At 38.7% G+C, this 27,072-nt stretch overlaps 1 protein-coding gene across 7 annotated transcripts in view; it reads left to right on the top strand.

Annotated features, from left to right (window-relative positions):
* Positions 1 to 27,072, top strand: part of CCSER2 (coiled-coil serine rich protein 2) — a 132,253-nt gene that overhangs the window by 18,721 nt on the left and 86,460 nt on the right. For 6 of the 7 annotated variants that reach the window (XM_067552530.1, XM_067552529.1, XM_067552532.1 and 3 more), the window contains exons 2-3: positions 1,645 to 3,127; positions 7,509 to 7,714. In XM_067552530.1, coding sequence (XP_067408631.1) covers positions 1,684 to 3,127; positions 7,509 to 7,714 — 1,650 coding nt within the window. In that variant the 5' untranslated portion in view covers positions 1,645 to 1,683. Of the gene's footprint in view, positions 1 to 1,644; positions 3,128 to 7,508; positions 7,715 to 25,164; positions 25,256 to 27,072 lie in introns of those variants that run through there. The other variant, XM_067552535.1, reaches the window with a different exon arrangement.

Here is a 27,072-nt window from a genome sequence, read left to right as displayed (position 1 = left end):
CATAGAACTAAATTTCTAATATTAAAGGAGGTTGTGGGGCTCATGTCTTCTGTTTGTTTAAAAAATATGCATAAAATTTTATTTATTAATGAAAAAGCAAGTCTTATTTTCCTTTGCAAGCAACTCATCCACAGGTGTAAACATCACACTCAGCTAGTCCTAATGTTAAACCTTGTGGAATGCTATTAAAAAAAATTGCACATCTCCTGAATAAAAAAGTAATTTCAGAGATCAATAACCAAAGAATTTTCAGTGATCTCCCCAAAACTACTAACGCACCAAAAATAAATAAATTCTGCACAACTGGTGGCATCTGCAATGCATAGCATATGCCATCTATCGTTTACAAAATCGCAGTATATAAGCATTATTTACTTACCAAAAGCGATTGAAAAGTCCCAAAAGATAAAGTACATTACAGAATTAAAGTAACTTGTTGCTTGAGTTTGTGAGCTCAGTACCTGTACTTCAGTATATTGTCCTATCATTCTGACTCCTTGTCCTCAATTCTGGTGCAGTTTTGCCCTAAACATATTCACAATTTTAAACTTTGTCGTTCACTTGGTTTTATTCACTACCCTTTAGCCAAGTGTGTATCATTTGGGACCTTTGTGATATTACAACTGCTGAAGTTTGGGTGGCTGTTCATGCTGCTTAAAGGTGTGAAATTCTGGATGAGGCATTTGGAGTTCTTGTTACTGAAAGGACCTTTGTTCAGATTTTTGAGTGGACAACTACATGTAGGTCCTATATATTCTAATGGATTGTTGAGTGGGAAGCCATGCATATGCAACAAGAAGGGAGAACTCAGAAAGTGTCCCTCCTTCACCAAGCCAGGCAGCAAGGGCTTTATGTTCTAAGGGCTTGTGCTTTTGTTAATTCAAATGGAAGTTCAGAGACGAGGTGGATTGGGAAGAGTCGGGGGTATTTAACTTCCAGCTGCAGAACAGAGTAGCTTTCCATGCAGTCTGGAGTCTACTCGGGAGTGGGGACTGTTGAGTGAGGGGACGGAATCTTGCCAGGGAGAAGGAAGACTTTGAAAACTAATTCCTGTTAGAATCTATATTACAGTTCTCACAAATCAGTGTTGCCAGTTCGTGAGACTTATTCATGAGTCTTGTGATATTTTAAGGTGTTTTCATAATGCCCCATATGCTGAAACCAAGTGATTGCATGAGAAATTATCAGCTTTCATTTTAAATAGTCGTTTTTAGCTTGCCTTCATGCAGAGAAAAGCTTAAAAATGTAAAACAAGTATATCTTAAAGGCTTAGAAACCAGAGGGCAAATTAAAAACATGCAACACTTATTTTTAAATCAATCATGGTCTTTTGTATGGCCAGACACTGAGTTTTAACACTTGATGTTAGCAATACGGCAAATGATCCGACTCTTTTAAAAAGATGGCTACCATTAGCAAACTGTTTCCAGTTGTAGTTAAAACATTTTGTTTGCTATTTATTGCACAATAGACTTAGGGTAATTAGAACATCTCTAGAAACTCATAAAATATGTATAGGTAAATTATTTTTCTGGTATAATTAGGCATCCAGCTGTCACATCATTTATAATTTTTAGCTGTACTGTGTTCTCCAAAGTTGTTCATTCAGGTGTAATATTGTCTCCTTCTTTTTTATTTCCACAGATTCAAGAAACTTTCAAGGACCAATGCACCCAATAGCTCATGGAAGAAAAAAATCATATCCGGACACCCTTGGTTTCCAAGTTACCGAAGTATGGAACAAGATCTTTAGGGAGCAACCTACAGCCCATGCCAAATAGGACAGATGTTAACTTGTCAGGGAATTCTCATAGTAGCAGTGGCAAAAATTGCAGCAAGCACAATGGCACTGTTCGTATGCCGTCCTTTTCTTTTAACTGGCAAAAATCAAATAAATATCAGTTTGGTGATCAAAGTGGTGGTGAGTCTAACTCTTCCCATAATTCCAATGAAAACCTAGTTGATTCTGAAAAGTGTTCTCCATCTCAAGGAGGATTTGGTAAAGATGTGCTCAGGGTGGGTTTGACTAGAACCTCGTCAGTAGCATCAAAAACAGCAAAGCAAGCCAACATGTTTGTATCCTCTCCAGAAGAATTAAACCAAAAGTCTTTGCCTGGACTGTCTAATTCAGTGAAATTCACCAAAGGTACATTATTTGGCAGGACTTCGTATTCTGGACTCAATGCCCCAAAATCACATTTAAATGGATTTTATGGAAATAAGCCACCTGTAGACTTGCAGAGATCTAGAGCTAACTCCAATGTCACCAGGACCAGTTCAGGAGAGAGTTTAGCACAATCCACAGACAACACTAAACCTTTTTCTTGTGAGAAAATGATTAGATCACAAAGTTTTTCACATTCTGTTCAGAATTCCTTCCTCCCCTCTGCATCCTTAACCAGATCACATTCCTTTAATAAAGCTGTAGATCTTACAAGGCCTTATCAAAAGCAACACCTGACTATTAGAGCATCTCAGAGGTCAACTCTATTGTCAAGAAATGCACGACAATTGGATGTACCGAGTGGAAATGAACCTTTAAGATATGGATTTACCAGGCCATATGCTGCTATATCAGCCTCTGGTTTAAAGAAGCCAGCGCTCTCAAATGCATCTGGGGCAGCACCCTCTTTGGGGTATGGAATAGGTCGTCCTTCTTTACTGAAACCTAGCAGACATCAGTTTACTGGAAAGATCATTGTGGATGGCAGCAAAAGTACAACTACTGACATGTGCATAGTCGAAGTCTCTGAGCTTATGGTAAATATCAATGGAGCCATTGAGAATAAAGACATAGAAAATGAAGGTCAAAGAACAGAATATGGTGAAGCCCTTCATGACAGTCTGGGGAAGCATGGCTCTAAAGTCATATGCATGAATGATGATGTGGATGAAATATCCATATCTTCCTTGTCCTCTTCTGAGAAGAATGACTTGAGTGAAGACTTGAGTGATGACTTTATAGATCTAGAAGATCTGAACAGAACAATACAAGTTCAGCAAGAAGACGTCCTTATTGAAGAGTTAGGGCATGGAGGTGCAACACCGGTAGATCCAGTCACTTCTCTCAAGGAAAGTGAAAGACCTCATTGTAACACCAATGAATGGCTAGATATAGATGTTTCTGGTAAATATTTTGTTGCGCTCTATTTTTTTAACTTCCTCTTGTTTAGAGAAATAAGTTGCTATTTGAAATATTAACCTGTTTAAGTTTTCCTAATTTATATAAATCATGGTGAAGTAAAACTGATTTTTCTGTATTCCCAAATTAGTAGTTGCTTTGAATCCCATATAATTATTATTAGTGGTTGGTAAATAATCCTTGGCCTTGGATATTGGATTTTCCAGTCTTCTGTACAAACATACTACTAATATAAGGTGTTAAATTGACTTGGCCTCCAAAGGAAAAACCCTTAATTATTTTTAGAAGGGAAAAAATGATGACTGTGCAATTCATATTTTAAAAATTAAAAAAACCCGTAATGACCTTAAGTTTCATAGAATCATAGAATATTAGAGTTGGAAGGGACCTCAGGAGGCCATCTAGTCTAACCCCCTGCTCAAAGCAGGACTAACCTCAGCTATAACATCCCAGCCAGGGCTTTGTCAAGCCACAGCTTAAAAACCTCTAAAGATGGAGATTCCACCACCTCCCTAGGGTAACCCATTCCAGTGCTTCACCACCCTCCTAGTGAAAAACTTTTTCCTAATGTCCAACCTAGACCTCCCCCTCCTGCAACTTGAGACCGTTGCTCCTTGTTCTTTCATCTGCCACCACCGAGAACAGCCTAGCCCCATCCTCCCTGGAACCCCCTTTCAGGTAGTTAAAGGCTGCTATCAAATCCCCCCTCATTCTTCTCTTTTGCAGACTAAACAAGCCCAGTTCCCTTAGCCTCTTCTCGTAAGTCCTGTGCTCCAGCCCCCTAATCATTTTTGTTGCCCTCCACTGGACCCCCCCTAACTTCTCCACATCCTTCTTGTAGTGGGGGGCCCAAAACTGGATACAATACTCCAAATGCGGCCTCACCAATGCCGAATAGAGGGGAATAATCACTTCCCGCGTCCTGCTGGCAATGCCCCTCCTAATGCAGCCCAGAATGCTATTACCCTTCTTGACAACCAGGGCACACTGCTGACTCATATCCAGCTTTTTATCCACGGTTACCCCCAGGTCCTTTTCTGCAGAACTGCTGCCTAGCTCATCGGTCCCCAGTCTATAGCTGTGCATGGGATTCTTCCTTCCTAAGTGGAGGACTCTGCACTTTTCTTTGTTGAACCTCATTAGATTTCTTTTGGCCCAATCCTCCAGTTTGTTTAGGTCCTTCTGTATCCTATCCCTACCTTCCAGGGTATCCCAGCTTAGTGTCATCCGCAAACTTGCTGAGGGTGCAATCTACCCCATCCTCCAGATCATTGATGAAGATGTTGAACAAAACCGGCCCCAGGACCGACCCCTGGGGCACTCCGCTTGTGACCGGCTGCCAGCTAGACATGGAGCCATTGATCACTACTCGTTGAGCCCTATGCTCTAGCCAGTTCTCTATCCATTTTATAGTCCATTCATCCAACCCATACTTCTTTAACTTGCTGATAAGAATACTGTGAGAGACAGTATCAAAAGCTTTGCTAAAGTCAAGGTATATCACATCCAGTGCCTTCCCTACATCCACAGATCCAGTCACCTCATCATAGAAAGCAATCAGGTTGGTCAGGCATGACTTTCCCTTAGTGAATCCGTGTTGACTGTTCCTGATCACCTTCCTCTCTTCCAAGTGCCTTAAAATGGATTTCTTAAGGACCTGCTCCATGATTTTTCCAGGGATTGAAGTGAGGCTGACCGGTCTGTAGTTCCCTGGATCCTCTTTCCTCCCTTTTTTGAAGATGGGCACTATATTTGCTTTTTTTCCAGTCCTCAGGGACCTCCCCCTGTTGCCACGAGCTTTCAAAGATAATAGCCAATGGCTCTGAAATCACCTCAGCCAAGTTTCAGTTTATGGTTCTCAAGAGTGAGTTGTGCTTATCTTTGATGTTTGTTTCAATGTAGCATTAGTAAATCTCTAATTAATGCTATTAATTAATTAATGCTGAAATACAAGATAGGAAATCCAATGAAATACTGACCCACTAGTGGTTGCTACAGTTTAATGAAAACTCCTTATGGTAAAAACTGACACTTCTCACTAAAGCTAAACATAGTTTAAAAATCTGCATAGCAATCACTTTTGCACTATTAGCATAACTTTTGTTATTTTACCCACTATTTTTGCAGTGGTATTTCTTCATTTCTTTTGCTTTTTACAGCTGTTGCAATATACTAGGAAAAGCTTTCTCCAGAGCTGATTTTCCATCATTGTCTGGGTCTGTGTGCACGATGGGTGCCTGTTATACTGTGCATGAGACCTAGCTCTGGTCTACATTTACCTGGAAATTCGGTGGCAGTCGACTGGAGTTATGCAAGCCACACAGAGTGGCTTGCGTAACTCCGTCGACTGCTAGGCTTCCCTTTTGTGCGCTGTCTTCAGTGCACTGCGCCGATGGGAACTGTGTTATGCCACTTGAGGGGGTGGATTTACTGCGTCGACTTCCTGATCGATTGAGCGGGTCTACACTGATGGCTCAATCGATCCAGAAAGATCAATCTGACGGCAGCGACTTTGCTGCCGTCAGTATAGACATACCCTGAGAATCATGTACTGCTTTCTCCTGATCCGCTGTGTTTCCTAGAACTGTGGGCTCTAAAGAGGTGTCTAATATAACAGCCTAAACACCTTCAGAGCACTTTTAACAGATAAATGTATTATAAATATTTATAAATTTATGGCAGAGCTATTTGCCATGGGAGCCATAATATCAAATTCCCAAGGATAATTTTGTATTATGTTATGTTTAGGAATTTACACCAGTTAAGGATTTTAAGTTATGACTCCCATGCAAACAACTCTGCCACCCTGTACGTGCTTTCATAAGCCCCCAATCTTCAAAACAGACCCTCAGTCCTCCTTCATACAGCAGTAACTTACATGTATCTAGCATCTACAACAGGGGAAGGTGTCCCAGGTGATGGAATCTACAAGGTCCTGCCAGGGGAAGTCAATAGTGCCACTTCCCCCAAGTAGATTTCCACAAATCCTTTTATGCACGTGAGCAAAGGAGTTGGTCTATGCCATTAGAATAGTACATGATTTCTAAAACAAACTTGTTTAAATCAGAGGCGCTGGTTCACACTGAGGAATAAATCCATGGCAATTTTAGTTTTTCAGATGTTTTGAGGTTGGGGTGGGTGAATGCCCAATCAGAGGGGCTGGGGATAGAGAGAGACACAAGCCTAGTTTCCTCTCCCATTCCTGGTGGGAGTTAAAGAGGAGTAAAGATGGTCCTTAAGTTTCCTGTGGAGGAACATGGAGAACAGCTCAGGGCTAGTTTCACTAAAACAGGCTCTGACTCCCTTGTACTTTTTTGTGGTACACTTGTCTCTTCCCCCCAACTTCCTGAAATCTCTCTCTTGGGTTGAGAGGGAGTGATGTTCCTCTCCTTTTTACCAAATTCTTGGTGGGGGTAAATATATTGCCACTTTCTCTCTCTGCTCCTGCATGGGTCTCTTTGGACTGCTGGTCTTGGAAAAGGCTGTTCTCTCTGCAGCAGTAGCTGCCTAGTTGGCGCCCTGTACCTTGCTGATATGTTGAACTTGCTAGAGTGCAGAGTGCAAACAGTAAAGGAAAAAAAATCATGTTAAAATAGTTTCTTAAAAGATCATAATTAGCAACTAATTATTTCTGATCCTCGATATTTAAAAAAGGTTCAGAAAAAAGTAACTCCTGCATTTAAATGCCTGTAAACATGGGATTATAATGAAATATCTGTTGAACCATAGCATTGTTACTAGAAATGTTGTGTGTATAGTAGATAGTAATTTAGCCTAATGTAATCAATCTCAGTAATGTGTTTTTGGGTTTTTTTGTAGAGGAAGGTTGCTCTCGTTCTTGGAAAAATATTTTCAGATACTTGGTTTATAAGTTCTTTGGCATAAGGACAAGTTGTTTGCCACAGTTGTTGAGATTTTTAATATCCTACATTCTTCCACTAATTAAAGGCTATTTTGTCACACAAGTTTCTCTTTTTCTTCAGAGGTATTACTATTCTGCCAGTTGAAAACCTGTCTTATGGGCCCAACATACTTGGGTAATTCAAAGTTTAAGTCACAGGATCCTTTTATGAAATACTTTTCGTTCTGTTAGAATTATTACAGGGCTGGAAGGGGAAAATAATTGTAGGTTGGTAGAAAGTACTTATGAGTATATTGAGTTTATAACGTCCTGAGACCCAAGAAGGAAAAGTTGTGGTGTTTGTAATTTCCGAAGCTTACCATGGGTGACATTAGATAATGTTTTAAGATGTATCCATTACCCGCATTTCCATTCAGATCTTTTTACATGCTAATAACACAGAATGTAAGTGTTAATTTTAGTCTAAAGTATTTGGATTGTTGACTCTCTTTATTTTTATTTAAGCAATAGATGACAAGAATGAAAGCACAAAGCATACTATTGGGAACAACCTGATTTCTCCGGACATGGACTACAGAGCTGGCTCCTCTTTAGAACTTTCTCCGTCTGATAGTTCCGATGGAACATATATGTGGGACGAAGAAGGGTTGGAGCCCATTGGGAGTGTCCATCCATGTGGAAGTTATGAGTCTTCTGAAATGAACAGCATAGTACGTATATGTTCTTGCAGCTCTTTGAGATTGTTCCTATCTTAATGTATTGCAGACAGTATTAATTTTCACAGAATTTTTACATTTTCTCCTTAGTTTATATCTTTGTAAAAGGTACAATCTAGGAACTCTGAGCCCACCTAATATCAATGGAAGAATACCTTATAATTCCCTTTATGTGAAAAATCGTAGTTACCTGAATCTATGGTGTATCCTTCATGGAGCCCTGTGTTAGTTAATAGCACTTCCATTTATCTGAACACTTAGTTATCCAAAAGTTTCGGATGTCCCCCCACCGCCTCCAAATTTGGATAAATGGGAGTGTATTATATCTAATATGCATTTTAAAAAGTAATTAGTAGTGAGATAGTTAACATCTACTTACTGTACTTTGAGATTGTGGTTGGAGCTCGGTTACAGTACCATCTCCATGCTCATTGTGTTACTAAAAGAACAGCAAAGGGCTTATTTTTCTCAAATGGGCCTGGTCAATATTTCCTGTCAGCCTAAGAGTGTAGTAGCATAGAAGATGAGGAGTTGATCTCAGCCCCTTCAGCCTAAGGCAAGGCTTGTCCTCAGGAACAGGCATGACTGGTTCCTCCTGCCTGCCAATCTGTTGTTTTAAATCCCCTTTGGATCTAAATTTCATCTCACTGTTAGCAAGTTCTCGAGATCATAGGACACCTGTTTTGGAGATGGCAACTCTAGCTCCTCACTAGTACAGGGCTTCCAGTTTTGTGTCTAGAGTTTGTGTATGAGATGAACACCTACAATACCTGGCTGCTTAATATGTAGTAGGATGGGATCATCTGTCTTCATCTGTGACTCCATTTTCAGAGCGGGTGCAGGTGGCTTGCTTGGTGTAGTATGGTGCTTACTTGTTTCTGTCTGGAACTGAAACATTCAGTCTCATTGGGTGAGTTCAGCAACACTAGACACTTTTCACCTACTTTCAGGGAGATTACCACCCTCAGAGTTCCTAGTGGGCTAAAGAGGCAATTCAGAAGCTTTATATTCTTTTTGACAAATGTTTGTGTTCATGGTATGTACAGTTCCTTCCTCCTCCTTTGCTTCACAGTTTCATATCTATGGAACAAGTGTGATATGCCTCTCGACTGAGAGGGCCTGACTTGCTGATCCCTTCAGAAGAAGTCCCATTAGTCTATAGGGCAGTACTATAGGGACAGGTAACTTGCACTAATTTTCCTCCATGTTGGAGAGTATGTGCGCAAAGGTGGGTAGTATCCACTGGCAATAAAAATGAAAAACAAGATCTAGTGTAGTTCTGTTGTGAACTCAAGTATGATTACACTTTTTTTTAATATGTTAAAACAAATACAGAAACCGCAACCAGATCATCATCTTTGATTACGATTTAATCATACTTCATAAGGTAAGCAGGGATCAATCTTGATCAGAGCTTGGATGGGAGTCATCCAGGGAAGACTTATGTGTTGAAGTGGTGTCAGTCAGAACTAGCTGGTGATTCTGCATAGTGCTTTATCTGATTCTGGGGACCACCGTGCAAGTGGAAGGTACCACTTATGAGATGTGACACTGTGATCCTAGCCAAATTCCTCTGAAAAATTTCAACTATCGATGGGGTATTCACTATCTGTCTTTAACCTATTGTGTAATGTTTTTGGGCTCTCTTAAACAGCTGCCAATTTCCTGTGGTGAGTTGTGCAATTACTATATATAGTTTGGAAAGCACTTTGAAATTCTGTGAATGAAAGAGGCTGTGTAGACATTTATGTTAAAAATGCATAAAAAATATTATAGGACAGTCCAAAAGATGTATTGAGTGAAGTTGTGTCCCTTCAAAAATCTTAATTGTATGTGAGCTGTTAATCAAGTAAATGCTATTCTGATACTACATCTTGTGCTCTATACCTCTTGATGTAGTAAATATTGAATACTTTTATTTATTATATACATTTATGAGAAACTTAACATATTCTAGTAGATATTTTCTGAAGTAAAGAATTCTGCTTCCTTCGTTCTCTCATCTCTTTGGCTAATCTCTTGATGTATGTGTGTAACTTCTGTCACCGGGAGTTGTTCACTGTTTTGAACAGAAAATATACCCTGAAGTATTCCATTTGATAGTAGCATGTTTACACACACTTTCAATGGAAACAATGAAGGAGAAGTAGTAAATGACGTTAGTAAGATCCTTTTACTAATTTAGAAAAATACCTTGTGGTGAGGTTCTTGAGTGCTCTGGCATTAATCGGATTTTTTTGGTCTCTTCCTTCCTGTATCTGCTGTAAGTAGATTGTTGCTGCTAAGGGCTTGATGGCTAAAGAAACTACATTGATGATACAAGTTTTTTTCTTTTCCCCCTCTGAACAGGGTTCATCACTAAATTTAGATATCCATGTCATTTTTCATATCCTCTATTTCAGTGTTTGCCTTCTTTAAAATTAGTTCTTTATCACAATTTTAGTGCTTAATGTACTTCGAAGTTTTAACCATAGAGGGGGGGAATAGCAGTAATGGTTCTTTTATTTTTGCAGTGATTAAACATATTTTCAGCCAGGCTCTGAGAATTTGTGGAGGAAGTTTTAACTCTCAAATGCTCTTTGAATTTCCGTTTAGTGGTCATTGTTTGCCAGCTGTGGTTACATTTACTGTATACAGCACTAAGTTTTATCTCTATTACTTCAGGATAAACCACTAATTATTTTTAGCTGGAAAATGCAGAAGCAACAGTGGTGATTTGAAGAAAAATCTTGTTTTCCATTGTCTTACAGAGCTGTGTTCTTGACTGAGACTATACTGTTAGCTTCAGAGCCATCCTGGAAGCCTGGCAGTCCAGTTGTTTAGTCCCTGGGACCAGTGTTGACCCCTCAACCTTTTTATAGTTGAAGCACACCATTTGCGATAATTGCAGCTCTGTGGGTGCTCTGGGCTACAGTTTAGCATTCAGGTGCATGCAATAACGAAGGCAACAGACACTTTATGCAGGATTCTAAACACCATTACTCTTAACTTAGCATGAAAGATACCCAGATCTAGACAAAATAATAAGCACACCTATATGCATTTTTCTCCTTCAGTTTTCTCACCACTCTGGAGAGTATTTTAGGCTTGGACAGAATCCTCTGGGATCCTTCTCATGCAGCTTCTCTTTAGAATCATGGAGCCTCTCTCGGTCAGAGAGATTTCTCTGACCTTGGCTGGTCCTGCAGTTAGGCATGCTTTCACACTAGGGGGTCCTGTTTATCTCTCCCATCTAAAACGTTTTGTGTGACGTTTCTTGACTTTGTGTCCCCACCTGGTTTCTTTGTTCTGCTGCTGTGGATTTTTCATTCCTCCCTGCTGAGAAATTGGAAAGATTAGTTTCTTCCAGTTTCAGCCAGCCAGTTGTCTCAAGGTGTTGCCGCCAGAATAGGTGGCCATTAAGGTGTAACAGGCTGTTGTCTGGTCTGGCAGAGACAAGGTACAGCCGGTGTCAGAAAATAGGGGATTGCACATCCGCAGAGAGGTTTTGTGTGGTACCACAATTCCATAACTTCATAACATCCACCAGAATTCATAAATTGTGTCTAGATTTTTCCCAAATGGTCACATTTAGACTAAAAATCAGCCCACATGGACCACTTACACATTTAGTTCAATGAATTAAATGGATTTCTCAACAAATCCCTCTTTAAAACAACTAAAAGTGGTTTTTACCATTTCTTGTACTTTCTACAGCTACTGATCCTCACTGCCCAGGTAGCACCAATGGACTGATACTATGCCTTTTTTATTTACTTTATTTCAGTGAGAGAAAAATAATGCCTCAGGCCAGTTTTGGTGGCAGGAACAGACCGTTTGTGTCACCATCAGAATCAGACAGTATTTAAAATTCTAATCTCACATGTTGAGCTGTACACTTTGCTAACATAAGGTATTTTACATGGACTTCAACACCCCTCAGTTGCTGTTTTGATAGGAGAAGGGAGCCTGCCTAATGTGTTGACTATTAAAGGATCTGTGGGGTAGGGTAGATTGATTTAAATCAAGGCTATTTAAATCATCAAGAGAAAATCATTGGTTTAAATCATTTCCCACTGATACTTCACATATTTCTTAAAGGTGCAGATCTGATCACTAAAACAAATTAATTTACAACTCAATACAGCATTTTACAACATCTAGGAGGGTATACTTTGTAATTTTTTAGATAACTCGATTTTTATTAATTTAGGAAATAGTACGTAATACTCATTATCTGTGTCAAGCTGCAGATGCAGCAGCGGGACGTTAGGATTGGTAAGAACTAAATCTCACACACAAACACAATAGCACTTATATTTTATTAAACTAAATCTTAAATGTTACATAAATGTTTCACATTTGCAATTGTTTTCTTCACAAAGTTTTATGAGAATAGGCCAGTTCTTAATAAATTGTTCAAAACAATCAACCACAGAATTCCATCGAACATTTTGAGGGAGAATTAGTTTGGATCCTCCTACTCTCTTCAGTGAAACTGAAGCAAAATGGTTGTTACGGAAGTATTTTGTGACTTCAACAACATTTTCTTTTATTCCTAGAGAAGAAATACTTAAGTCTTTGGCTAAAAGATGCATGAAATGGATACTGTAGCCATATGTTATTAAGGAGCATCCTTCAGTTTCTTATAAGTATCTTCTCATCTTTGCCACGTCTCCAGTATTGTCTGGCAAAACTGCGCATGTGACAGTTGAATTTTTGTTCACAGTTTATTACAGCTTTCACTGACACTTCTTTTAAATATTCTGTTGTGCGGGCATTTCCCGATGTATCTATCGTTTCTGAAAGATATGCGACCCCCATCTTCTGTTGTTTCACAGGCACATATTCCTGGATCATTGTGTACATTGCTCCACCATCAACGGTTAAACTGGCAAATTTCCCCTCAGTATTTCTTGCAGTTGTTCAAGTTCCTTCTCAAACACTGTATCTAGTAACCTTCCACCAAGGTCTCCTCTACCAGGTGGAGTATAGCCTGGTTGTAAGGACTCAACCATGTCAATGAAGTGTTTATTGTTAACAATGCGAGAAGAGGAATTTTCGGCATAAATGAACAGAACAATCTTTTCATCTATGGTGTCTTGTTGGTATTTTCGGGTCCTTACAAAAACCCATCCATGGTAGTGCTTTTACTGGATGATTGAAATCTTTTGCTTGCTACTGATACTTTGTCTGAAATATGTTTAGTTGTAGCACTGCTGCTAAAAGCACCAACGGATGACTCTGAAGTTGATTGTGACTGTATCCGCAACAAAGTCTCTTATGCTTAAATGGAATCCTGAAACAAAATTCAAAAATGATTTCGAATAGTTGTTCTTCTCAGTTCTTCTCACTCTATTATTCAGTTAATCATTTACATTTTTTTTTTACCAAGGATGCAGATCCGATTCCAAATTACCAAAAAAGCTAAGACTGACTGCACTTAGAGTGCGCTCAATTTTGGAGTAAGCCCCATAGAACTCATTGGCACTTGTGTTTTTTGAGAAAACATGTATAAGATGGGGCTCTCTTGGGAAAGCTGAGTTATGCTGAAGTAAAATAGGGAATAGACTTATGGCATCACCATTATGGTCTGTGGCTATGATGTTCCAAAATAAGGGGCATGTATTATGTAATATAAAATAAGAAAATGACACCCAGTGGCAGCTGGCAACTCTAGATTTCTCTTACTGCAGTTTTCTGTACCATATACTCGAGTGATCGATTCTAAACCTAGTTACCTAATTAAACAAGCAATAAGGATTAGCTAAAATAAACATAGCAAACATCTTGGGAATTTACTTGTTAAATCACACTTGTACTAAAAGGCATAGAGAAAGTCTTGAAGAATGATGCATTATGAAGTGAATTATTTAAGTTACTAACCAGTTGATCTACATTGTTCTTCAGACATATCCACATCTTCATCCACATCATTTTCTCCCAATAAGCAGTTTTCATTGTGTTTAATTCTTGCAACTAGGCCCTGCATCTCCTTCTTGCACTGCTTACACTTGACATGTTTTCCTTTTTTACCCATGGAAGGAATTTCTTCAAAATATTCCCAGACAGGGTCTCTCTCGTGTCCAGAAGCCATGACTGTTTTTCTGTGGCAAAAGTGTGGGGGAATATAGGAAGCTGTGTGTGTACTGAATAATGTCTTCCCTTTTTCTTTCCGGTCTGGTCCACTCCACTGTTCCTTTCTACTCTGCTTCCGTCCTTTGTCTCTTTGTGTCTAAGCCTGTGGCTTAAATAACTCTTCTTCCTTCATTGGCCGAGTTCCACCACCACATAAGCACAGAACAACAACAATCCTATCCAACCTGTGTCTTTGCACATGTGACTTTAGTCTGCTGAGAAACAGAAACTGAAAGCCCAGAACTTTTCAAGAAGCTGGTAGTTAGGCTGGACAGACTAGTCATTAATTCATTTTTACAAGACTGTAAGTGTAGGTTTAGTATGTTTGTGATGAGATTTAATTGTAACTTATTTTTTAAATGAGAGAGAAATTTAGTATTGATTTAAAAAAAAAAAAAAATCCAGTTTAAATAAATCAAAATCGGTTTAAAAAAAAAAAAAAAGCATTAGTTTTTATCCACCCTGCTGTGCGGTAAGAGTTAAGGTTCTTGCCTTTTGTGCATGTCCTGTCACCAGCAGACTTGGAAATGCGGACCAAGATAGGCCTAAAATCAAAGGGCCTCCTGATCCCAATGTCACTGGACAAATAACTGTAATAAAAATGTGGCTTGGAATTAAAAAAAGAAATTGGAAATTTTTTAAAGGATGAGATTACAAAAATAGAAGTAAAACCCTTGTGGGTCTAAACTGTTTTTTTAATCTTGATCTGTTTTCATTAATTCAACAAAATTTCCAATTTATTGAACTAAGCACAAAGGTATGTGTCGGTGCTTAACATTCTAACAGGTTAATTGTGCTCCCATATTTCCTAATAACATATTTTATTGCAGATTTGCTTATTATACTTATTCAGGTATCAGATGTCAGATGTTTAGCTTTCCTGAGTATGAATGTGGTATTCACAAATCACTGAGGGTTAAATGTCTGACAGATTCCACAGCGACCTTTGTAATAGCTATTCAAGGCGAAGTCAAGTGATTAAATAGGAGCACAGTAAACAAAAACCTCTCATTATCTCGTCCTTTGGAATATGACCTTGGGCTAAGCTATCAATATTGTTTTCCCAAAATAAATTTAGTCTTATTTTGAATAATACATACAAAAATTGCTATATCCTTTGCTTGCATATTTTGTTTGGAAACACTTTTAAAAAAAAAAAAGCATTGAATTAACATAGCCTGAAATACACAACATGAATTGACATTCTGTCCCACCTCTTCCACTTAAGCAAAGGCAGCATATTTGCTAGTAAAAGATTTTTCAAAACATCACCCCTAAACTCTCCTTAAAAGTATTTTGCCCTTTCCACCTTGACAAGCAAATACTTTAGATAATTAATAGGTCTTTCTTTGTGTTCTGAATGTGTTCACAAATCAAGATAAAATTTTTGATGACTGACAAATAGTCCACTCTGGAAGATTATGAGAGAATATTAATATGTTTGTAGATAAGGACTGTATTAACGTTGTCAGCTGGTTGTCAACCATCAGTAGCAGACAATGTTAAACGTCAGTTTTTGTTTACATTGAGTGCTAAATTGTGTTTAATATTGTGGGTTTTCTAACAAAATATATTTTTCCAGTGCAAAGGCACCCAAGAGGAGTAAATTCAAGTTGAGGATCCTGTACTGGCTCCGGTTCCTTCAAGGGTGTCTCTGGAATCTTCTGATATGTATATTTCCTACGTGACTAAATCTCAGTTGGAAAGGGAGCCTCTGGATTTGCATCTCTTGGATGCAATAAGTCCCTTTCCAGGTTAAATTATTTAACATTTCATCCTGATTTTAAAAGTTATCTAGAAGCAAGTTATGTATTTATTTATTTTAAATTTAACTTGCTAAAATGAATGATATTGTGTAAGGTTAATTAGCCATGGTACTCTTTAGGGTTCCATTACTGTAACTTAATTACTTACAAATCATTTAGTATCTGTTAGCTTGCCTTAGATTTTTAAAGTATTTCACTTATTCTATAAAATCCTTCTCGGAAGCAAATTCTAAATTTTTAGTTTGGCATTTCAAATTGATAGTATTCATAAACCTAAATAAGAGCTGTTTAATGCAACACTTGTATATTATGTATAATTTGTGTTCAGTCTGAATTTTTCTAGATCCTATCTTAATTTAAAGTTAAACCATGGGGAAGAGGGAGAGAACTTCAAGCAGGAATCAAGTAACATGGTCAAATGTATATAGAATCTTACAAGATTTACTATTCATATCCAAAGCGGTAAAAGTAAAGTTCTCTAGAGACTTTCTTTCCACTTACATTTTTCTACTGCAGATAATGTTTTCAAATACATTATTTATACTAAAATTATGTCTTAATATTAAAAACTCAATGTTTGAAATGAAACTAAAACTGTTTAAAACATCCTCAAATAGAAAAGACAAATTGAAATACTTAGGGCATTATATACATCCATTATGGGAACAGTTGAACAAATATATGGTTATATTTAAAAAAAAAAAAAAAAAAAAAAAAAAATCAGTTACAATAAAACGGCAACATACTACATTGTACGTTACTTATTCAGAATCATGTTAATAGTCAAAAACTAGATATAGATTCTGGCTTGCTGGCTGGGAAGCCCTCTTTCTCTGGACATGCTAGACAAGGGTGACCACATTTCTAAAAACATATGCTTTTTTTTTTTTTTTTTTTTTTGGCCCTTCTGTATGTACTTAGCATGAAAGCTTTTCCATTACAAGGACCGTCCACAGTTCCATAGGAGGAGCAGTCACACACTTCCAATAATGTACAATACAAAGTCTAAGTGCTAACAATAAACAATATTTGAATTTGTTCTGTTTAAAATGTAGATCCTTTACCAGAACGTTCAGTAGACACGTTAAGGGATTTCTAGGAAATCAGCATTTTGTTATAAGATGAATTTCTTTAATTTCCTCTAGAAATTGTCTAATTCCTGGACACATCCACCAGAGGTGTAAGTGTGTTCCTCTTTCCCCATACCTCTCCAACAGAGTTCCTCCCTACGATCAAAAAATATGCTGTAACTTAACTGGAGTCAAATGCCATCTATATAGTAATTTACAAAAATTTTATTAACAGCTAAACAAATTAAACATGTATACTCTTTCCCACATAGAAACCCATTCATCCAAATCCCTTTCCCATCATTTCATCTGGGTTGGATTGTCTTCTAATCAATATCTTTTTCAGTCAAAATGGTGTATAACTTAAAAATTCAACGTTTTTGTTTCAGCTTGCTCTGGAGTCAACTTCTCAAATGTGGTTAAAGGTCTAGATAAGCCACCTCCTAACCAGATTTCACAATAAAAGTTTGACTTGAAAATACTGAAAATATGGGATCTTTATATTATATACATTATTACAAACCACTTGGTATGACTTCAGATCAGGACCCAGGAATAGCTGTCTAAATTGTCATCTCAGCTCTTACCCTCAAGAAATTGTCAGTTTGATATTGCCTAGGAATACATTCCTGATTAATAATGAAGAAAGCTAAGGGAGAGGCTAAAGTGACAGGAATTTAGAAAATTTGTCCAAAGCTGCTAACGTGGTCTAGATGACTGGGTGATTTTATTTTTGGTGACATAAGTTTCTTTTTAACCCGACAATTATTATGAATAACTATATTTGGGCTCCAGTCTTGTTTGAGTTTTACCCAGTATTTGCATGGTCTGTTAACCCAATTGATTACATCTTTTAATTGTGATACATAAGAAGTCAAATTAGGGAAAGCCAGTTCACCCCACTTTGTAGGCTTATATAGAACTTTTAAACAACCCCTTTGTCTTTTAGGTTCCATATGAATTTTAATAGCACATAATGCCATTTTTTTTTATGTCATGTCAAGGACACTAACAGGGATGCACTGAAAGAAAAATAACTTTGAGACTCAAATTTATTGAGGCTACCCTATTTGGTTCAAGATGTAGAAGTTCTGAATTGTTGAAAGTATGGAAAATCAGAAGGATGGTGGATTTATCCTGTTTATCTAAGGCTTTAGTCAAAAGCTATCAGCTGTATTGCTCTTTTTGCTTTATTTTTGTTTAATATATCTAAACGTTCAATCTGTTACAAAACAGATTGAGAAATCTAGCTTTCAAAACAGAAAGTTATTTAACCAAATTCTTTTCTTCAAGAGCTTACATCTTTTTGGGGCGTGATGTTTTATTTAAAAGGATCTTTCCAACCTCCAAGAAAAACACTCTTATTGATCCCTTCCTTGTCCTATTCTTCTATATATTTCTGAAAAGCTTCTTCTAGCTCTTGAATTCTGAGGGGATCATACAAACAAGTGCCATATTCAAGTGCCAGACCCTTGTTTTTCTACTGAATCTGTCTCTTACTCTAATATATGTAGGGACATAACTTCCAGACTAGCTTTCTTGACCAAATTAGCAAAAGCCCTAGAAACAAAAATCCTATTAATCCTGGGATAAGATTCACGAGTAGCAGAATAACATGTATAGTCCCTGACATCATTTCCCATCAGACATCCACTTGTTCCTCATTGTCTAAATGATACTACAAATTTGCACTTGCTCTTTCCAAATGCTCTATACATTTGATCAGTGGAAAGTGGGATTAAGCACTTTGTTAAAATCCCGCTGTAGAGTAATATCCCTTTCCCTCAAGTTTCCTAAATCTCTTTTAAAAAAAAATTATTTTTTTTTTTTGTTAAAGAAAGGAGCTTGCTCTTGATTTGGAACATATACATTGGCTAAGATGAGAAGTTTCCCTTTCAGGGACCTGTTAACTAAAAATATCTATAAATTACACTGAAATAATAAAAGGAAAGTGTTTCGCAAAGAGCACTGCTACTCCTCTTCTATTAGATTGCCTTGGAGGGACATATGGTAGCTATGTCCAAGAAGCATTCAGCTATTTATCTTCAAATGTGTTTCCTGTAAATAGATTACACTAGGAAAATCCTTTTTCAGTGTGCAGAATACCCTTTTCCATTTTGTTGGACTGTTCATTCCCTTAACATCATCAGTCATGACATTAATAAACTCAACCATGAATAGGGCTGTAAGAAAATTGTGTGCTGTGATTTTTGATGCGGAAACCGCAATGTTTTTTACACTCTGCAACTTTTTATAGTTGTCACAAATTTGAGTGATGATGCTGATCAAGTGTGCCAGGTTGGAATGCTGCTCACTCAAATTTGGCCCAGCTGTGCCTCAATCACTGTACTGTGTCCTCCCTGAGCCATCTTGTTTAGTTCAGATCCCATTTTAAAAGTGAGCTTGATCCCTCTGCTATTAAAAGCAGTGCATGGTTAACAGCTGCTTCGCAGGGAGCCAGCCCTACTTTATTTCTCCCTTTTGTCCAAACGGTTGCTTATTGAAATACTCCAAGAAAATGGGTAGGGGACGTCAACCCAGATCCAGGGTAGCAGACACTGGGAGGGACAGAGACACCCACACACGCCCCCTGGAAACCAGATGCGAGGTGGAAGTGGGAGGATCAAGTTCAGACCTAAAGATTTTTGGATGACCGAAGTAAGGAGGCTTCTGAGAACGTCCCCTACAGATCAGCCCTATGGGCTCTAAAGACAGAAGGACGAGGAGAGGGAGAAGGTGCGTCAATATAAGGATAGGCTGTAGCATCAGCATAATACTCTCCAAGGAAACTACTCTGTATAGAAAAGATAAATGCACATACAGCATAGTTTATATCACTATACAATATTGAATTTTGATACTGTTCCTCCAGCAGGACAGAACGGGTTTAAAATGTGTTTTGTTAACATAGTTGTGCCAGATGTAACAGTAGCTGTGTAGATGTAACAGTGATACTGTTCCTCCAGCAGGACAGAACGGGTTTAAAATGTGTTTTGTTAACATAGTTGTGCCAGATGTAACAGTAGCTGTGTAGATGTAACAGTAGCTGTGTATTAACCGATTCTTCGTCAATTCTAAGGGCAAGGCTCCATGTACTCTTTAGTATGGCTTCCCTGGTGCTGCATGTAGGAATCCTGTGTCAGCTTCATATGGAGAGATTGCACCAGCAAAATCCTAATCTGGTAGGGTAGATGGAGCCAGATACTGTACCATGTCCTCTTGCCCAGCCTTCAGTTCTCATCCCATTTCAGAAGCAATTAGAAACAATCATTTTATCCCCTTCCCTAAAACAAGGAAGTAATTGGGAGTCTGAGTCACCTACCAGGAAAGGTATATGGGGTCCAAATGTTTTCCTTGCTTTAGGGAAGGGGATGTGTTTCCAAATAGTTTTGAAATGGGATGTGAATTGAACAAGGTGGGGCAGGAGGACGTAGTACTGTGATGGAAGAGTGCCCGGACCAAATTTGAGTGGTATTTGTAACCTGTCACGAAAGGTTGAAATGCCACTCAAATTTGGCCCAGCTGCCCCTAAAATCATGACACTGGACGCAATGGCAGATGAGGAGGACAGCAGGGCCAGGGATGTGTGGGGCTGGGCTGGGCTCCCTTGAGACTTACTCTACTTGCTGCCCCAGCTCCATATCAAGTGCTGCTGTGACTCTGCACCAAGTGCTGCCTCCTGCACTTAGCTCTGCTGGGCACTGGCCTTGCACTTCACCGCAGTTCAGTTCTGCCTCTGCCAGATGGTTTGGCTGGGCCAGCTGAGCAGCGGTGACTCCTGCACAACCTCCTGGACAACCTTGCTGTCTGTGGCTGCCCTACCATGCTGGGGGAGTGGACTCAGGAAGGATGTGATGAATGCGGCTGGGTGGGGGATGGGGTTTGTGCCTTCCATATGGCATGGGGCTGGGTCAAGGTAGCCCTGGCAGTTCTAGTCTTCCTCAGAGCCTTCAGGAGTCTCTGAGTTGGGGCTGACTCTAGAGTGCAGGGGCTTGGAGCTCCCTGTATCAAGACCACAACTTTGAGTGGCCACAACTTACAAAGCAAAAAAAAATTACAGCTTTTCTTATAGTGTTACCCGTGAATACCAAATCTGCTGTCACCCAGAATGTTACCATTTGTTAACAGCAGTGAGACTTTCTACCACCCCCAGCCAGATGCCAGTTCATCTTTGCATTTGCCCCTCTTTGGTAAATAAGACATTTTAGATAGTGTCCTATCATACACGCATTCATTTTAAAGCTCCCACAAATACTGCTTTCCTTTTTTTTATAATGGCTACATTATCATTCCCTGATCCTGAGCCTGATTTGCCATACATTTTAAAATTCTGAGCCCAAACATTTTTTTAAATGATCCTTTTCTATTAAAACAAAGAACAGAAACAGATGTCAGATATTAAATATTGTTGTTATCCCCTATTTCCCTGTTTTCCTTCCCTCCCTATGCATTACCCCATTGCTGCATGATCTCCTCTAGCTGTAGGAGTCTGGAATCTCCTTACTTCCTCCAGGGACATGTTACGTACCTGTTGGAGGGTTTTTGTTTTTATATTCGTATGAAGAACCAAGGCTTATCTAATCTTATTAAACATCTTTAATTTTGGGCATTGGGATTATTATACACTCTTTGAATTCACGTAAGGTGCATCTACACTGCCAAAAAAACTGCCCATGTCAGCAAGTCTCAGATCCCGATCATCTGACTTGGGTTCCCAGGACTTGTGCTCAGGGGCTTAAAAAGGCAAGTAAAAGTTCCCACTTGTTCTGGAACCTGGGTCCTGAAACGTAGTAAGGTTCCCTTTGAGTTTCATTGTTTTGCTCAGCACTGTCCATTGTTTCTTTCAAACAACATTGAATCCTTTTATAGTTGACTACAGTTGTTTTATGAGATTCAGTATGACAAGGCCATCTTATTATGTCTGATAAGGATTTTAGGAAAAATAGAGTTCCTTATTCACTTGGTAAGATTGTTGCAAAAAAGTTGCCATGACTGGCTGATGCTTTGGGGGGGGGAATAATTTCTGAACAAAACTGAAAATGTATGGTTTTTGTGCAAGGATCAACGCTGCAAGTTCTATCTAAGTCAGGGAATGAGTGAGTTTAGTCTTTTTTGATTTGAGCTTGAAGACCTTCATGCTTTCCAGACATGTTACTTGCGTTATATGACTGATGTCTGCAGTTTTCAGTGGCAGTATCATTTGCATCCAGAAAAGACTTCACGGTCTGAAAGAGTGACTTGCTCCTGTGGCTTTCACTTGGTATAAACCCAAAGAAATGCTCTTTAGGGCACCATGTAAACAATATAAGAAAATGACAGATAACTGATCAACATGAGCAATATCAGGAATTTAATGGACTGTCAAAGAATAGTATTTCGCCTAGTTGACCTCCGCTACAAAAAATTTCAAAACCGTGCATCCCATGAGTTAAATGAACTCATCAGACTGTTTTTTTAGGGTGGGTGACTTTTTTTTCCCTTTGTTCCCATAACATTTAATGTATTTACTTAGAAATGGGTTAAATTTGGCGTTTCTTTCAAGAATACGTAGATAAAGTTCTAGGGAGAACCGATAACTTCCTCTAAATGCTAAATCACACTCAATTAAAAGTTCAGCTGTCACTTTGCTTTAAAACTTCTTTACAATACGCAGTTTTTGTTAGAAGCAGCTGTATTATCTCCTTGTCAATGTGATTCTTGCCTTGCGAATGTACTAGCCATTCAACCATGCATTGAAGTATGCCACAATGTTTTCATGAGGGTTATGAAGGCACTAAAATTATTAGGCAATGAAAAGTATTTGCACATGAAACAGAATACTGCTTTTATGGATTTAGAATACATCAACCAATGCCTCTTGTAACACTCTCCAGTTGGTAACTTTCATTTGAAAACCAGAAAGTTTTCTGTATGGACAGGTGGTGGGAAAAATGAGTCACTTTTGTCCTGGATTTCAGAAATGCTTGCCTTTTCTTCTGCCCTTTCTTGAGGGAATAAGTTCATATTCATATCTTCACTTTGATTATCATTTTCTGAGAAAGATGGTTCAACATCCTTGGAAGATGATCCTGAAGCAATATTAGCCTAGAAATAGTAAGTTTGGGTAACTTTCTTACAATTTTCTTTCCAACTTAGCTTTCCTTTTTGCTGCTCTGCTTGGAAATTGTCAATCGGCCATTTCATGAAGCAAGATTAAAACGATACTAAAGTACTACTGTGCAGTGGTGTCATGAGTAGTTAGTGACCGGTGATTAGTGCCACCAATTCACACCCTGGTCACCAGCAACAGAAAGTCTGGAAAAAAAACTTTTAACTGTGAAATCTTAAGAAACTGGGACAAAATCAGTGTCATCAGGCGGCATAAATGATTTCCTTTTAGTGCTAGCACAAATATGATGATAATCTTGCTTGTATATTTCAAGGGTTGAAGACCCTCTAGGAAATCAGAGGCTTAGGGTTACAGCCCCTTTAGCCTCTCCCCCTGTGGCATTTTGTGGCATTCTGATTTCTTTGAAATAGGAGATCCATTACTGTTGGTGGAAGGTACAAGCTTTCGAGCTACACAGAGCTCGTCTTTGGGTCTCTCTTGAAATATGTTTAGTCTTTACCCATTCTTTCTGATACTACACAAGTGTGCCACTTTGTGGCTGACTTTGGTTTTTTAAAAAGCTGAGAATTTGAGTTGGTCTGTAGGCAGAATTTGAGTTGGTCTGTAGGCAGACATTTTCAGATACCAAGTAAAATCTTCCAAAACTAAGCCCTGGTTTAACCTGGCTCACTGAGAAAATGAAAAAGAGCATTTTCATCTGATGAGGACAAGGTATTTTTAAAAAAACGTTTTGAATGGTTTTTCTGTGGTGCCTTGCTGACAGAATGGCAGCCTGTGAGTGACAAAATGCAGAGTGCAAACAAGTAAGCCTGCACACTGATAACTCCAATATTAATTATTTCCTCTAGAGAAAGCTGATGGGGGTGTAATTAGTCAATCAAGCTTACCTGCGGAGCCAGTTAACCCATCAGTCCAAGGCTGATAAGAAGAGGTGCAGGAAGGAGTGAAAGGATGGTGGGGGGTGGGAGGGAGGGAGGAACATGGCTAGCGGAGCTTAGCCACATGGAGGCTCAGAATGAGGAGACCTCTGTTCCCTCCAGGCCCTGGTGAGAGGGCCAAAAGCTAGATTCTGCTGAAGAATAGCCAGAAGTCCCAAGGTGTCTCAGATGCATTGCTTCTATATTTTGCCTTTCCTCTGTTTCCTCTCTTTCCCTGGCAATTTTTCTGGGCAGAGTCCTATTGATCACAGTAGCACTAATGTGGGATGGCAGACTTAAGTGAGGTCTACACTACAGACTTTTATATTGGTTTAACTATGTTGCATAGGGGTGTGAAAAATCCACCCCCTGAACAACGTAGTTATACCTACCTAACCCCCAGTGTAGGCTGTGCTATGTCAGTGGAGAAGCTCTCCTATCGACATAACTACTGCTTCTTGGGGAGGTGTATTAACTACTCTGACAGGAGAAGCCCTGATGGTGTAGTAACAGCTTCACTAAAGCACTACAGCAGTATAGGTGCAGCACTTTATGTGAAGACAAACCCTTAAGATTTTAGATTTCTGCCTCTATTTGGATTTTCACCAAAAAGAGCTTGTTCCAAGTGCCAAATGGTATGCTACATCTGTACCTCAAGTTACTTACTTTTTGTCTATGCCCTAATGAGGGAGCCACAATGTTTGGGAACACCTTTTAAAAATGCTTTTACTAAGGGATGGAAGAACTAGTACCTTCCAAACTGGAAGCATACTGATCCTGGGATTGGAATGGGATGTTGAGTTGACTGTATGAAAGGCACTTTCTTATAGGGTTCTGCTGTCCTATGTCACCTCACTGTCATTCTTAAGTGTCATTCTTCTTGGCAGTCATTTAATAGTTGCAGATTCATTTGATCAGTGCATTCTGTTCTATCTTCCAGAAGACAAAATGGTGGGCAGATTTCACCCAGAACTTTTCAGAATTGTATCTGATCTTCATCCATGTCTATATCACTGCCTGTAATCCACACCTGGGTCAAGGCGGTGAAGGGAGCTGAGAGCACAGACCTGAGCCCCATCCCTGAGCCAGCCAGGCCCCGTCCCCTGCCATGGGGCCGACACCCCCTAAAGGGGACAGGCCCCACCCCCTGCCTTTTAGCTTTTAGTTGCTACTTAAATTTTCCCACAGATTGTTTGTATTTGGAGAAATAACCGAAGGTCAGACCATCTCCATTCAAAGGCTGCCTAAGTGAGTTGGGACTGTGCTTTCATTGTTGTTATGAATGGGCTAACACGTCGAGGCTCATCCAGCTACGGTGACTGCATCTTTAGTAGAGTGTATCCATAATGTGCTCTTGTTAGAAATCTGCAGGGCTGCTATGTGGGACTTCTCATCACAATAACTCTTGATTTCTGTATGTATTGCCACCCTGTATAGCCACATTCACCCTCCTTCTGCCCCTCAGGTTTAGAGCTCAACTCTTAAGGCTTTGGAAGGTGGAGAGAACCTGAAGGATGATTAGATGAGGTGGTATTTATATCTTTCATAACACGTATGCATGTCCCTAATTATCAAATACTGCATTAAGAGGTTGTATGGCTACATGGCCAGGTGCGAGACTCGTGTAGTTTTTGCTCTGTGAAGCATGATATTCAATAAACAAGTTATTTTGGCAAATAAACTTTTTTTCTTTGGAGTGAGAAAGAGCTTATACCTCTGATGGAGTAACCTGAATTAGAACTGACAGAGTAAATCTTTACTATTCAAATTGATGTGAAAAAGACCAGCAAGGCAACTTCGCTTAACAAATTCCTGTCGTCTTTCCACTTCTTAAATTCACAAAGTAGGGAGAAAATAGCGGAAGTGGCACTGTTAAAGTGAGGTCTCAAACTAGTACAAACAGTAATTAGTATTTCCTTTTATTTCACAGGGTTGTAAGTGAGCTTTGTAGCATGAATTTCTAAATCAGTGCATACAAGTTAAAAGGACAAGGTCAAATTAAAAATTTTGATTTGAAAATTTTCTTTGTACTTTTACAAGTAGCCTTTAAAATTCCTACAACAGAAATTAAAAAAAAAAAAATCTGCCGTTTTGTACACAGCATTCTGTATTGCTGATATTAATATTTTATGGATATCCTATGCAGGGTCTCAGGAAAATCATGTATGTGCTAGGTAGCACACAAGTTGAAACTGAAGAGAACAGCATGGATTGTGCACAGAGAAAGGGGAGGGAGGAGAGGCTGGCACTGAGTATGTTTGGTTGTTGCTCTCTGGCCTGTACGAAAGGCGCTTCCAAACATCAACAGGAGAGCAAAAAATCTTTTAAACCCTTTTTGAAATATGTAAAATATATCAGGACTTAAAATTAAGGTATTCTATCAGAAAATCTGAATATAAATCAGTCAGTTTAAAAAAAAATTCAGATCAGCAATATTCCTTTAAAGCTATATGTGTGCTGACATGTTCACAAAATTGCAGAGTAATATAAAACACTTACAACATCTTGTAACTTTCTAGCGTTTTGTGTATATACTTCATTCTGCTGAACAGTGTTTAATAAATCTGTTTTTTTTGTAGTAGACACTAATTTGTGTGCTCCTGATGACTGAAAGTTTTAGTCTCTATTTTGTTTTTCTCTGTACCCTCAGCTCTAAAAATTGAATGCATTTTAATTTGATCAGGTTTTTGTGAACACTCAGAGTGAAATCCTTGCCCTATTTGAGGTCCGTGGTAAAAGTCTCATTGACTTCAACTGAATTAACCAATGTGGCCAACCTATAAAGCTCTACTAGAATATTACCAACTCATTTTGTTCAGTGCCTTTATTGTACATAACTATCACAAGGGAGCAACATTTTCCTTTGAGTGTTTTTTGCATTTCAAATTCAGTAACAATATATAAAGATAAGCTGCAGCTCTCATTTTATCCTTAAGATAAATGTGGTTACTGGGTATATTTGAGTCTGCAAGTAATTATATCACCATCTCTGAAACTGTGGAGTGATAGATAATTTTCTGTAGTGGTAGCAACTTTTCTAGGGCAAGATTGGACTAAGTCACATTATTAAAAATATCAATCCATGAGAAATCTATTTACTTGATTTTATTTTTAAAAAGTGTAATTGAGTAGATGAAAACCGCAAGACAGTTTGTGTAAGAACTGGGCACAATATTGTATTGAGGAAGCTGAATACAAATAGACTTGTTAAAATATTTTAGATTAACTAAGGCCTGGACTACAGTGGCAATGGAGGTCGAAGTAACGCCGCTTACGTCGACTCCCTAAACTATGCGTTTCCACTGGCACATAAGTTCTGCTGATCTAAATTGCGGTAAAAGTCGACCTAATAAAACCACCTCTGCAAGTGACA

The sequence above is a fragment of the Emydura macquarii genome, unplaced genomic scaffold (assembly GCF_026122565.2).
Source record: "Emydura macquarii macquarii isolate MOO-44397 ecotype Brisbane River unplaced genomic scaffold, CSIRO-AGI_Emac_v2 contig_1390, whole genome shotgun sequence".
NCBI classification, from domain to species: Eukaryota; Metazoa; Chordata; order Testudines; family Chelidae; genus Emydura; species Emydura macquarii.
This window is presented reverse-complemented; position numbering and strand designations above follow the sequence as displayed.